The sequence below is a fragment of the Macrobrachium nipponense genome, chromosome 5 (genome assembly GCF_015104395.2).
Source record: "Macrobrachium nipponense isolate FS-2020 chromosome 5, ASM1510439v2, whole genome shotgun sequence".
Lineage (NCBI taxonomy): Eukaryota > Metazoa > Arthropoda > Malacostraca > Decapoda > Palaemonidae > Macrobrachium > Macrobrachium nipponense.
This window is the reverse complement of record NC_061107.1, coordinates 76,755,051-76,768,111: the sequence shown is the minus strand read 5'-3', so window position 1 is coordinate 76,768,111 and position 13,061 is coordinate 76,755,051. Positions and strand designations below refer to the sequence as shown.

The window sequence follows — 13,061 nt, the reverse complement described above, 5'->3', positions numbered from 1 at the left end:
TGAAACACAAGCGAAGTTCCATATCGGTTTAAAAGAAAGTGATGGACATAATCTTTGTATAAAATTGCTCGCTTTATTATGCCACTGATATGGTGGTAAAGGACAATAATTCAACAGGGCCGCTTTCCCGCAAAATACAAACATTTTTTTTTAGCGCCAGAGCGCTCCTGTCGTTTAAGGTAACATCAGTCAGTGCAAGAACTGACAAGCTGCGAACGCAAATTCACAAATGAAATCTCTCTCTCTCTCTCTCTCTCTCTCTCTCTCTCTCTCTCTCTCTCTCTCTCTCTCTACCATCTATTCAGTTTCGTGATTGTGCAGTGGCTCCTCTCGTTTCCTAGAAATTACTCCTTTCAAGAGCTTTCTCGTCAAGTTCCTCGCGATCATAAAAGTAAGTTATAAGTAACGGGGAGTCGTTTAAAGGCGTGTCGCTTGCTCGGGGAGTGAGCCTACAAACTACTTTATTGTTGTTGTTGTTGTTGGGTGGGGTAGGATAGGTCAAGGAAGAACCTTAAAAAAAGGCCTGAAAAAGGTGTTTCGCCTTGAGTCAAAGATACAGGAATTTTAGGATAAGATATTTATGATTTATTCATTAGAATGAAAATGCAAATAAAAACTAATAATAATAATGTACATGTTAAACAGTGCAGAAAAATTTTTGAACATCATAATCTGAAGACAAGGAAGAAACTGAAAAGTTTTGTTGGAATTTATAACCTATGCACAAGCCCAGACTATGGCGTTATCTGGGACTTCATAGTCTAAATACAAGAAAGAGGCCGAGAAACATTCATTTGGATTCATTCTGTTAGCTGATCACATGAACACTGGCCAGGAATAATTTAGTTCTCGTTGATTTTATTTAATTATTTATTTATTTATTTATTAGTCCAGAAACTCTGTTTTTAGACTTACAGTTTGTTCAACAAGCAACGTCACACACAGACGAAAACCACTAAAATCGAGATTTCCCGAACATTTTAACAGGCTGTCTGTTTTGCCGTTCAACAAAGCACATTACTTATTACACTGACTTTAACGGATTGCATCTTCCTTGAAGAAGTAAAAAAAACAGCAGAATCCATTTTCCATTTTGTATCTTTTGAAATACTGGGACGCTTATATTTGAGTATGGTTGAAAGAGACCATTCTTACCTCCTCTTCAGAAAGGCTGACAGGTATGAGTAAATTTTGAACTACTGGTTCCATTGTGCTGTTGCCCATTTCCTTCAGATCCATTTTTTTCTTCATTCTCTGTTTGCTACATAGAATGTACTACAGAATGCTCGTCGAGTCGACCGCTGAGCCACCGCTCTAGAAAAAGATTTGCCACGGATAAACCAAAACGAAAAAAAAAAAAAAAGAATTCCACACACTTCGCTTCAGTCTTGCGAAAAAAGGGTATCTTAAAAAATGTGATTTTGTCACAGTTCAAGCAAAAGTATTTTGCTACAGTAAAATAAAAGCAAAAAATCAGATTACGTCACAGCTCAGGCACAAGCTACGAACGATCCATGTGGGTCACTTCGAGGGAGATTTATTATCTTAGAATTCGTGGAATTATTTTTTTTTTTTTTACCAGACAGCTAGTACATTGCAACCCTGAGTGACTGACTGGCCCGACGATTAAGGACAGAGCGTTTCTGACACTGCCGTTTAGTTCCAGAGTGGATTGGTTATCTAGCAAGGCCGCCCCCACCCCTACCGGGGGTGATAAAAAATACAAACAAACGGTGTATTCATTCTCTTTGGTTTCTGCGTTATCCCATACATACGAATATGTATCATGTATATCACATGCACACACTCGAAAGAAAATGACATGTGCGTATTAATGTTTGCCCTCTCTTTGAAAGTTAACAGAAATCGTGTTAATATTAAAGAAACATTTGCCGAAATAAGTCACAAAAATTGGTATGTACAGTGGTGCTCATATCTCATGCGACATGATTCATTTGTATCGTTCAGATTCTCAGACTCAACGTGATGTTGCCAGATAGTGTATATACTTATTTTTTCTAATCATACATGTCGAAAAAGTTTGTGGGGAATTCACAGCTAGCCCTATTTTTCCTTATGGTTATATAAATATGATCCCTTTTTTTGCATTGGTATAATTTCGTAAATCTGTGTGATTTGAACTGATTTTTCTTTTTTTACGCTGTTAAGTTCAAAGTGCGGTGTGATAAGGTTAGCTGTGCCATCAATGAAAGCTCACTTTACATGCTCCTCGGTCTGGTCAACATAACTACGTCTGCTACATTATGACAGTAGACCTAATAAGCTCAAACAGTCATAACACCATTTTCACGTAGGGAATATGAATTAAAAACAAGTTTTCTTTGAATGTTGAAGCTTTTGGCTGTGTTTTAAGCTCCCTGTATGTTGCAAAATGTTTTATGGGCCTAAATAAATAATCTAAACCTTCTGAGATATAATCTGTTATAAATGAATTTATTTGTAGAGATTATCTGTTTTTTGACGAGTACAATATGGATATGAATTACAACCAGTTTTCTTTGAATGTTTGAAGTTTTAGGCTGCGTTTAAGCTGCCAATATATGTTTGCAAAATTATTATAGGCCTAAAAGAATAATCTAAGCCCTATAAGATGTAATGTTACTAATGTTTTTATTTGTAGAGATTACCTGTTCTTTGAGGAATAAAGATGATTTATTTTTGATTGTATGGAGAAGATGACTATTAATCGAAATATCATAAGTTATTAATATCAAGGCGTATGGAACACTTGTTTTTTTTTCAAAACTGGTTTAAAATATTATTTTCCTAAAAGTCCTTCTCCTCGCTATTTGGTTTATTTAATTTATTCTTTCATAAGGTTATCTTTTCATAAGGTCATTTGAAGAACAAGAATGTGTAAGATAACCTCATTTGCTTTCCGGCTAGAAATTGTTAATAGAGAGACGTGGACTGTTAATTGTAAAGTAAAGAAAAAATCTAACAACCTAGGCCGAGGAACAATAGCTTTGCCTTTCGACAAAAGAATAATTGCATAGGCGAATATTTCTAGTATGCCATAATTTTTTTTAATATTTAAAGAAACTATAAGCAATTAATTATGTATGGAAATCCAAATATTCCTCTAACACATATAAAGTAAGTTTTTTTCAAGATAATTTCATTGGTCGCTACTCAGTGTAGACCTACTTATGTTACACCGGGCCTGGGTGGTTATTGTTTGCCACCGACACTAATGATACGTCACACACCCTCCCCTCACACGTTGATATCGGTGGCCCATTCTACTTTTGTTAATAGTACATATTTACTTTTTTTCAGCATTGAGGTTGTAAAAGCAATCAAATAGGACTAGTTAAAATTTTTATGTTAACTTGGAAGCATTATTAATGTAATGACAATTTTTTGTGTTTTTTTTTTTTTTTTTTTTTTTTTTTTTTCCTAACATTTGAAACTGATGCTTGATGATGACTTCATTTCGGGTCAAATGCTCAGCGATGTGTGAACGAAAGTTTTGAAAATGTTTCGAAAGTGTTTTTTCTGAAATTTTTGCTACCCGTGACATTTTCTTTACAGTTTTGACATATTATGACAGATTTCACTCTTATGAAACATATTTTATGTCCATATTGTATGCAATAATCGCGTTTCCGCATTGAAAATAATAGATAAATATGGAGCATGCTAGGTTGCCAGTTAGTGAATTTTGAACGAAAATCCTATGAGTCATGTCGCATGAGATTTGAGCATCACTGTACATATATTTTCTGCTTGTTTTCTTGCTTTCTCACGAACTATCTTCATCTGTTCAAGAACTTTGATTTGATAAAAAAAAAAAAAAGCCACTGAAACCTTAATGATTTTATTCTTAATGAGGAAAAGACAGTAACAAATTTAATTTCTGTTCATAATGTTCACTGCCATATAAAGCAACTTATCATGGGTTTGAAGAGTTGCCGTCTCTCTCCAGTTACTGGCTTCTCAAGGAGCAACAGTCTGTTCCAGCTCATGGCTAACTTTAATGGTCTAGTGGAAGCAGGTAGGAAGCCTGTGGTAATGATGAAGTTAATCTTACAGTTCTTCAGCTTATTGAATGCAAGTGAAAAATGATAAAATTTCTTTAGAAATATCTCGATAACTCTCGGTGTTGGAACTTGGTATAGCTACACTGCGCTTAGGCCTAGTGCCGTCAGTGCACCTCACGCGGTGCAGGTTCTGCGCAGCGTCCCTGAGCTGGAAACCCGCTTATATTCTCTTTCTACCATCTTACTCTCCACCTTCTACTAACAATTGTCTCAACATTATTTTCAGCGCTGAATGACCTCATAGCACCCAGCGATGGGCCGTCGGCCTAAATTTTATATTCCAGTTCAAATGCCAATAGCCTCGCAAGCAGATGCTCAAGGAAACCAGTTCGTTAAGTTTAGATCATGTCGGCCTTATGTCAACGCGGTCCTCCTTTGCCTAAAATAGCCACTGTAGTACGTTAGAAAAGAGAACAAGAGGCCTGGTGTGGACATCTAGACTCTGTGCACCCAACAATAAACAGATTCATCATTGCTCAGCTATTCTGTGATAGTATTGGTGATTGATTTTATCTTTCAGTTTATAATCACTTTATGCGGATGAGTAGCATAGCTGAGTTGCCTCCAAAAGTGAAAAACAAATAAAAAAAACCTACACTAACATCTACTGATCATCTATGTATATTGTTACGCGTGGAGCGAACACACGTATGAGCAGATTGTAGTCTTATACCTCATTGGTAATAATAATAATAATAATAATAATAATAATAATAATAATAATCTCTTGTGACGCGCTTCATATCGTCCCTCTCGGAAGGCGTTAATCCTCTGGCCGGCCATAACAGGGCCGTGAGGTTATCAACCGCAAACAAAGCTTTTAGGATGGCTCGTCGTTGGGCGTATTTTATTATGGGTCTATCGGCGTTATCGGATAAGGGAACATTTTGGGGAAAGGGCCTTCTGCTGCTGCGGGCCCCGCGTTCATCGCCCAAGTGTTATTACATCCGGCCGTGTAATTTATTGTTGATTAAACCTGCTTTTTTTTTCCCGGGGGGGAGATGTGAAATCGTGATATGGCGTCGCCTTGTCGTCTGGATGACAGGGGTTCTGCCTTGTTCCCTTTCAAGTCGTTTGACTACTTCCTCGTGCGTGCTTGTAATATATCGAGTACATTTCTTGCTCTCCATTTTTTACGCCCAATTAACCCCAAATTCAATTTCTCGTAGACTATGTTATACGAATTCATACAGGTATCTTATTATCATTATTATTATTATTACTGCTTGTGTAAGGATCATTTTTTCCTCATACCCTTTTCGGTTTCAGATAATGCCAAAGTAAACAGAATCCACAAAGTTGCATTGATTAATTAATCTTTGCAACGTTAGTGTAAGAATGACAATAAAACGTTCACATAGACATCTGGGATAGCAGAGCGATGGCAGAATGGGTGACCGATGAAATTCAGAATCAAACAGCAGGTAAGGCAAGAAGGTACTGGAGGTGCGTGAGTAAGAAGTTATGAATAGATCAGTGTTGCCAAAGCGCGGAGAAACGACCAAAAGTGCGGAGAAGATTCGAGGGGGAGGCATTGAATGCAGAGCTGAGGTCTGCACTCCTCACGTATGCGGCGCTGTAGGTCCGCCCGCATATATATTTATGCCTTTAAAACTTTATTCCATAATAAAAATGATTTCTGATATTTCTGAAAATACTAATATTTTTTAAAAATTAACCATTTTTCCTAGTTCACGCGCCAATATCAGATACGATCATACGAACCGATTTTGACAACAGATGACGTAACCCAAACGAGATGTCTTACAATGCATTTATTCTATAGGTCCAGCAATCTTCAATTTGCCTTTGTAAATATATATAGGTTAGTAAAATTTGGTTAATTTGTGAATTAATCTTAGGGTGAAGACTGACTTACATTATTGTAGACTTAGTCATGTTTAATGAGTTTTTATTTATTTATTTATTTATTTTTTTTTTTGAGAAAACAACTGAAATATGTATTAGGCAATTGTATTAGTTGAAGTGATTCAACTGATTACAACCGAATAAGTTTCGATATCAGTATGCTAGGAAGTGGTGTATTATAATCGTGGATTTCATTATATTAATGTAGCTTATTGAATAAAAAAGGACCAATTATAATGTGCTCTTTTCCAGTTTTTTGAAACTCATAGCCCTGAATAGGGCATTCGTTTGGCTTAGGATTGGCACATGTATACCATAAATCATGCATAATATGCTGTCCATTCTCTTGGGGAAATATCTCATTTCAAAATATCAGGATCATAAAAGGTGGCATATAGACCTACATGTTTCGTATCGTTTTTTCTGTTTACAATGATTATGGCATTGATTTTAAGCCTAGACCTATGTTATATATTAGGTTATTTATTATTATTATTACTTCAGCAAACGTTTTGATTTAACATACAGCATGTTACCTAAAGTGATAAATGCGGCTTAAAAAAGAAAAGAAAGAATAAACTGCTTATGAAAATCGAAGGATTTATGGAGCTTGTCAACTTACTCTGTGGGGAACGCAAAGAAATGAATGACAAGCAACCGTTTTTAGTAAAGAAATACATTTCAGTGCATTTTTTTTTGTAACTTCCCACTTTTTGCTGAAAACTTTGTGAATAAATTTACTTGCCCTTGTTCACTTTGTAGCCTAATTTACGCTTCAAATCATATACTATAACATTCAGAGCTATAAAACAGTAATTACACACACATACACACAAACACACACACACACACACATATATATCCATTGTCCGCGTATCTTGTTCGATTCTAAATTTTACCATCATTAAAGTTACGCAATGTTTCAAAATATATGAAGCACCTGAATTTCGGAAAGGGGAAAATCTAACTCTAAAAAGGTTTAATTAGTAAACCCAACTCATATACTGGAAAAGATACGGTTAATATAATATAACCAGGATGACTATTTCGTCTAGTTAGTGTAGCAACATAACATTGCTTGGCAATTAACACTACACCTCCCGGTGCGGAGCTAGTTTCTCAGTGACTTCGCGGCAACCCTGGAATAGATTGTCGAGTCAAATCGTCTGTACGGATATGAAGTGTGGATGTTGAAGGTGTAAGTTTAAAAGAATAAGCTGATGAAAAGGTGTAAGTATAAAAGACTAAGTTGATAAAAAGAATAATTGAACCAAAAGATAAACTAATAATGGATCAGACATCATAGCCTATGGAGGAAAATTTATTGGTTAATAACGTAGTAATGTCAATCTTATAAGGAAAGAAAAAGAATCAAGGTATTCCTAGGACGATAGTTGTTCACCTCCTCAAGAAGATAGCGAAGTCTCCCGGGCTGTGCGAGTACTTTCGCCACGAAGTGATTTAACCAATCATTATCCCAAGTCATTGTTACTCCATAAAATTCTACATGTTCTTGTCTTATACCCCTAAAAGCTTCTCCCTTATTACATAGTTTTGTCCGTTCTTCCAGTACTTCTCGTATCATATTCGCTTAAACTGAATTAGGTTGCTTTGATGCAACATTGAAATTACGGTTGCTGATTATATTTCCTATATTTCTTCCACGAAATACTTTAATGGCCAATCTCTTACCATTTCATCATGCTGTATACCGGTGAAAAGTTCGCCAATATCTAAGCGAACAAAACTGCAGTTTTCGTCTCTTTAGATAGCGCAAAGTATTTCATCATGAAAGGTTCTGGTATGTTTTGTGAAACCCAGGCTTCGCCTGCACTAACAAGACTATTCGCTTTCATCTGAAGTGTAGCAATCACCTGTAATCGCTCTCGAAAACAATACCCACAACCGAATTTCTCGTGGCTTTCTCTTATAGCTTGCAATTGAGTCATAAGACTGGAAAAGTCAGGTACGCTCTAAATCTACTTTACTTTAAAGTTTCATACGAACAGAAAAGCTGCATCTAGAGGTAAATTTAAATATAATTTATTCAAACGAATATCAAAGTTCTGCTTTAGAATAAATTTAATTAAACGATAAATCGGAAATAAAATACATGTTACTAATAATACATATCATATAAACATTGTTGATATGCGGGACATGGTTTTTTTTTTTTATCTTTTGTAGATATGTTGTTCCTTCTTCATAGACACAAACATACTGATAGGTTGGTCACATAATCATTGCCTGTCTGTAGTACCTGAGATAAGGAGTAAGTAGCCAATTAGTTATCTAAAACTACCAGAAATTGTAACGAAAAATCCATTATTAAATAGGTATACGATTCTATTCCAGTAACGAAAAATCCATTATGAAATAGGTATACGTTTCTATTGCAGTGTTGATTTTATATTTTAAGTCAAAATGTCGAAAATTATTATCTCCATCACTGATTTCTGCATCATTTCTTCGCGAAGAAGAATGTCAGTCAGTTGTTGAACCAAAACAACCAATGTGATATCAAGACACAGCTCTTTTATTTCACTTGTTGCTGATAGTTGGCATTCACCAGCCGGAGAAATTATATAGAGGCTTGTATCATGTATTTTTGTCGAAAATTGAATTTGAATGCATAAAAGATGGGGACTCATCCATGTTGAGAGGTTAAGATAAGGATACTTACAATACCTACGTAGACTTAGGTACCTAGCTAGTAGGCTATATGGCCTGGTACCGGTAGGCTAAGATAGCTAGGTACCTACTACCTAGGTATCGCCAAAGATAAAGTAGCCTAACATTTTTTTCTTTACTTAAATTCATATGAAGCAATTTTGACCATCATCTTCCTTCATCCATCCAGTTTTCCCCTAATTTTGTATTTGACAACAATGGTAGACATTGAGTGTATTGAGAAACTAGATTTGCTTCTGTCCCAATATCCTTGACCACTCATCTAATGCATTGTATCATCGTAGTATAGCTACCTATATGCTTACTGTGATATCCACTCACTTCTTATCTACATATCTTACTCTTTCTCTCTTATTCCTCCTTTTGCATACTGTCACTGGGTAGCTAGCCTATTAGCCTAACTGCTCGTAAATTTCAGAAAATAGGTAGCTACCTATATGCTTACTGTAATATCCACTCACTTCTTATCTACATATCTTACTCTTTCTCTCTTATTCCTCCTTTTGCATACTGTCACTGGGTAGCTAGCCTATTAGCCTAACTGCTCGTAAATTTCAGAAAATACTACTACCTACCTAGAGTGCATGTATGTAGTAGCTATACTAGGTATATCAACTTGGAAATCTGCATTATTTAGCTACAGTTTATACCTAGGTATTAGTCTTGTATTTCATTATCTTAGTAGCCCTGTTCTCTCTATGTCTGACTGGATGGAAATACCTACCTTTTGCTTGTGTTTTCATTGCATTTAGTAGGATATCTTTTCATTATTTATTTAATTTTGTTACTCCAATCACTGTTAGCCTAAAATTCTTAATCCATCGAGATATTTGTTTGTGTCTCTTTTATGGCGCAAGGTTGTAAACATTAGAGCTGTTCCTTGTTTACTAGGCTAGTGACTTACGTCTTTCATGAATCTTACATAAACATTTCTCTTTTGTCATCTTAATAGAAAATAGTAATGGAAATAGTAAAGTGGACAAGTAGGTAACCAAACAGATTCCCAAAAGCTATCCTTGGAGTTTTAAATTTAAATCTAGGTAGCTATGTAAATTTACATAACTGTGGATTTGTTTCCCCAATTATTGTTTTGTAAGTATTATTAGAAACTTTCTTATGGTTGTCTTTTTTACTTTTCAGAGATGTCTATTTTTCGTCCAGGTTTATTCAAAGGCAAAGTTGCCATTGTAACAGGAGGTGGAAGTGGTATTGGGAAAGCCATCACAGAAGAGCTAGTTACTCTGGGTAAGTTCCTGGATACCGATTTATCAGAGTACGTATTGTACTACCTATGTTTAGAAATTAGTATTTCATTTAGGCTTTAAGTCTGTGTCTTACAAATATGTAGTTGTTCCGATACGTAATACAAACCATCGGTCCTTTAACAATAGGAAGTAGCTAGCGGCAGCTGGAACGGTCGTAAGCTTCGAACAAGGGGAGAACGGTAGTTAACTGCTTGTCCGACAGTCGCGCGCCGCGCGACTGGGAGGTAAACAAATCACTTTTGCTTTCGGCCGCGGGTATGAAGGACGTGTTCGTCATCGCTCTCTGCCCGCTTCATCGTCGTATGCTTTGTTTATATTGTGTTTTCTACTAATGGTTTGTTTGACTTGAAAATGAAACTGTAAGTACACTGTTTTCATTTTCATTACTTAATTATGAACCCTTGAATTATGTCTCGGTGCCGAGGGCGGGCGCGCTCGCGCCGAGTCATGTATTTGGGCGAAAGGGTGTAATTGAAAAATGTAAGTACTTTTTTCATTATATTTTTGCCCTGTGCGTTCGTTACCGAGAGTGTGATTGCGCTCGGCACGAACTTTTAATTTTGTATAATAGAATGCAATGAAAGTGGATTCGCAATGGCAATATTCTTTTCATTTTCATTTATTGATTGCATGAATTTAATCTGGATCAATTTTCGTTCTTACCCGGGAATTGATCCTTACGATTTTTTATGTGAAATGAAATCGCAAGTGCAGTATTCTGTTTCCATTTTCATATATATTTATGATAGCATCATATTATTGGATCAAGTTTCCGTTCTTACCCGGGAATTTGATCTTTTCTCCTTTAAGTTCTATGAAGTGAATCGCAAGGGCAGTATTCTGTTTCATTTTCATATTACTTTTCACTGCTGTGCGGGGGTGGGGGAAGCGAAGGTCTGCCAGGAAGTTGGTAGCCGATTCTTCGTCTTCCTTCCTGCCCCCCGCTCAGCTTCTTCATTGTATTTTGTATTTGGGGTCTTCCTTGCGTTCGGGGTGGGGCATGTCTTCCCCCCGTGCGTGAGGGAACCCCTCTTACTAATCTATCTATGTTACCGCAGGTGCTACATCCGTGGGAGACGACCTTGGATGTAGATGTAGATCCTCACGAGGTTTGTACTCGTTGTCGGGGGCGAGAGTGCTCCCGCAACGAGCCCTGTGTAACGTGTATGCATTCGTCAGAGGCGCAGTGGGTTGCTGTACGAGGACACAAGAAGTCATCGGAAGTCCAGTGACTCCTTTGGTAACGGACGTCCAGTTGTACTCGGGGTCTTCCGTCCGCTCTGGGTGGGGTTCTCTCCCCCCAGGCGCGAGGAAGCCCCTCTAATTAACCCGACTGTTGCTTCCGCAGGTTTGCCATCAGCGAGGACGACCTGGGACAGGTGTGGGAGTCGCTGGGACTGCAGGGGTTGATTCAGCGGTTGGCGGGGTCGGCAGTGGTCACTCATGATACGGTAAACCACTACAACAACCACAATCTCGACACCAGCATATGAGATGTCACCGCACCTGGTGTACACACCACATGTCATGTCGGTAACACCCACGGCTGCAATCCAAAACCAATTCCTGCCGTGCCAATCAGGACGGTGCCACCGCCACCTGGGTTCTTTGTATTGCCGACCCCGGACTGCCGCTGCCCAAAGAGTACCCCCCCCCCCCTGGACCTGCCGCCAGTGCCGAGGATGACGGTAGCTGCCGACAGGACGCCTGTCTCTCCTGTGGTACCTGCCGTGCCTGCCGTACCTGTTGCGGTCCCAGCCGCTCATTCCCTTTCAGATCAGGTGCCTGCTGCTCATTCACTTTCAGATGTTCCTGCTGTTCCTGGACCTGTTCCTGTTGTTCCTGCTGTTGGTGATGCTGTCACAGTCTCAGGTCTTTCCGGACAGGTGCAGTCGGGCCCTGTTGCTTCGGCAACTGCCCCGGCTCCCTCCTGGATGGAAGACCTGACGTCTGTCCTGCGGAGCCTGGCGAAGAAGAAGAGGAAGAGGAAGAAGGTGTCGTCGTCGTCTTCTTCGTCGTCCGCTGCCTCTCCTTCCCCTTCGACTTCTAAGGCCAAACAGCCGAAGAAGAAGAAGGTTGCCTCCTTCCCCCCTAGGAAGACTCCTTCGGGATCTTCTAAGGGCCGGCTCGCTCAGGCGAGCTGGGGAGCTCTTCTGCTGGTCCTCCTGTTCCTTCGGGAACAACGGGCCCGTCGCTTCTTCTGCAAAGAAGAAGTCGACGGGGACCAGAGGGCACCAGCCTCGGCTGGTGCGTCCTCACCTGGTGCTAGCGGGTCTGCCGCTAAACCAGGTTCCGTCTCGGCCGCTTCTCGTTCGCGAGAAGCACCGACGTGGACGCTCTTCCAAGAAGACCGTCCAGCCAAAGTTTTGACGCCCGAGCTCGCTCGCCGTCAAGACAGCGGCGCGGAGCAGAAGACTGGCGAGAGTCGTGCACACGACTCTCGCCAGGCCAGTGGACGCTCTCGCAGCGATCAACTGGCTGCTCGGGCTAACGTGACGGTCGTCTGATCAGCCACGGGTTGAGGCGAGGAGGAGGAGTGCGGCCGCCTGGTACCAGCCACGGCTGGTACCAGCGACTCGACGCGCCGAGAGGACGCTGGCCGGTCTCGACGCGACACAGAGCCTAGCAGGTCACCCGTCCGCCGCTCCCGATGGGACCGGGCGGAGACGGTGACCAGCGGCAGCTCGCCTGACGCTAGAGATCGGTCTCGACGTTCTCAGCCGAGCCAATCGCCCCAGGCGAGCGGTAAGGCTAGGCCTGCTGCTCGACCGTACCGCGGGTTGACGATCAGCAGCAGCCCTCCACGCACGCTGGTCCTGCCAGCGAGCGAGGGGGGAGCGTCAGGTCTGCCTCTCCCATAACGGGTTGAGGCGAGGAAGGGGTCCCCGCGGCCGTCGGTACCAGCCACGGCTTGGTACCAGCGGCTCGACGCGCCGAGAGGACGCTCGCCGGTCTCACCGTGACAGCGAGCCTAGCAGGTCACCTGACGCCGCTCCCATCGGGACCGGGCGGAGACGGTAACCAGCAACAGCTCGCCTGACGCTAGAGATCAGCGTCGACGTTCTCAGCCAAGCCTCTCGCCTCAGGCGAGCGGCAAGGCTAGGCATGCTGCTCGATCGCCACCGCGGGTTGACGATCAGCAGCAGCCCTCCAAGCACGCTGGTCCTGCCAG

General features: G+C 40.5%; 1 protein-coding gene across 12 annotated transcripts in view; it reads left to right on the top strand.

The window, feature by feature from the left end:
• LOC135215424 (peroxisomal trans-2-enoyl-CoA reductase-like) overlaps nucleotides 1–13,061 on the top strand; it is a 468,052-nt gene that overhangs the window by 340,223 nt on the left and 114,768 nt on the right. For 7 of the 12 annotated variants that reach the window (XR_010314679.1, XM_064250058.1, XM_064250050.1 and 4 more), the window contains one exon: nucleotides 9,765–9,869. Coding sequence is in view for 10 of the 12 variants with exons in the window: in XM_064250058.1 (XP_064106128.1) it covers nucleotides 9,765–9,869 (105 nt within the window). In the remaining 2 variants the exon portion in view is untranslated. Of the gene's footprint in view, nucleotides 1–3,903; nucleotides 4,019–5,374; nucleotides 5,489–8,388; nucleotides 8,525–8,571; nucleotides 8,597–8,698; nucleotides 8,720–9,764; nucleotides 9,870–13,061 lie in introns of those variants that run through there. The other 5 variants (XM_064250049.1, XM_064250051.1, XM_064250054.1 and 2 more) reach the window with 5 other exon arrangements.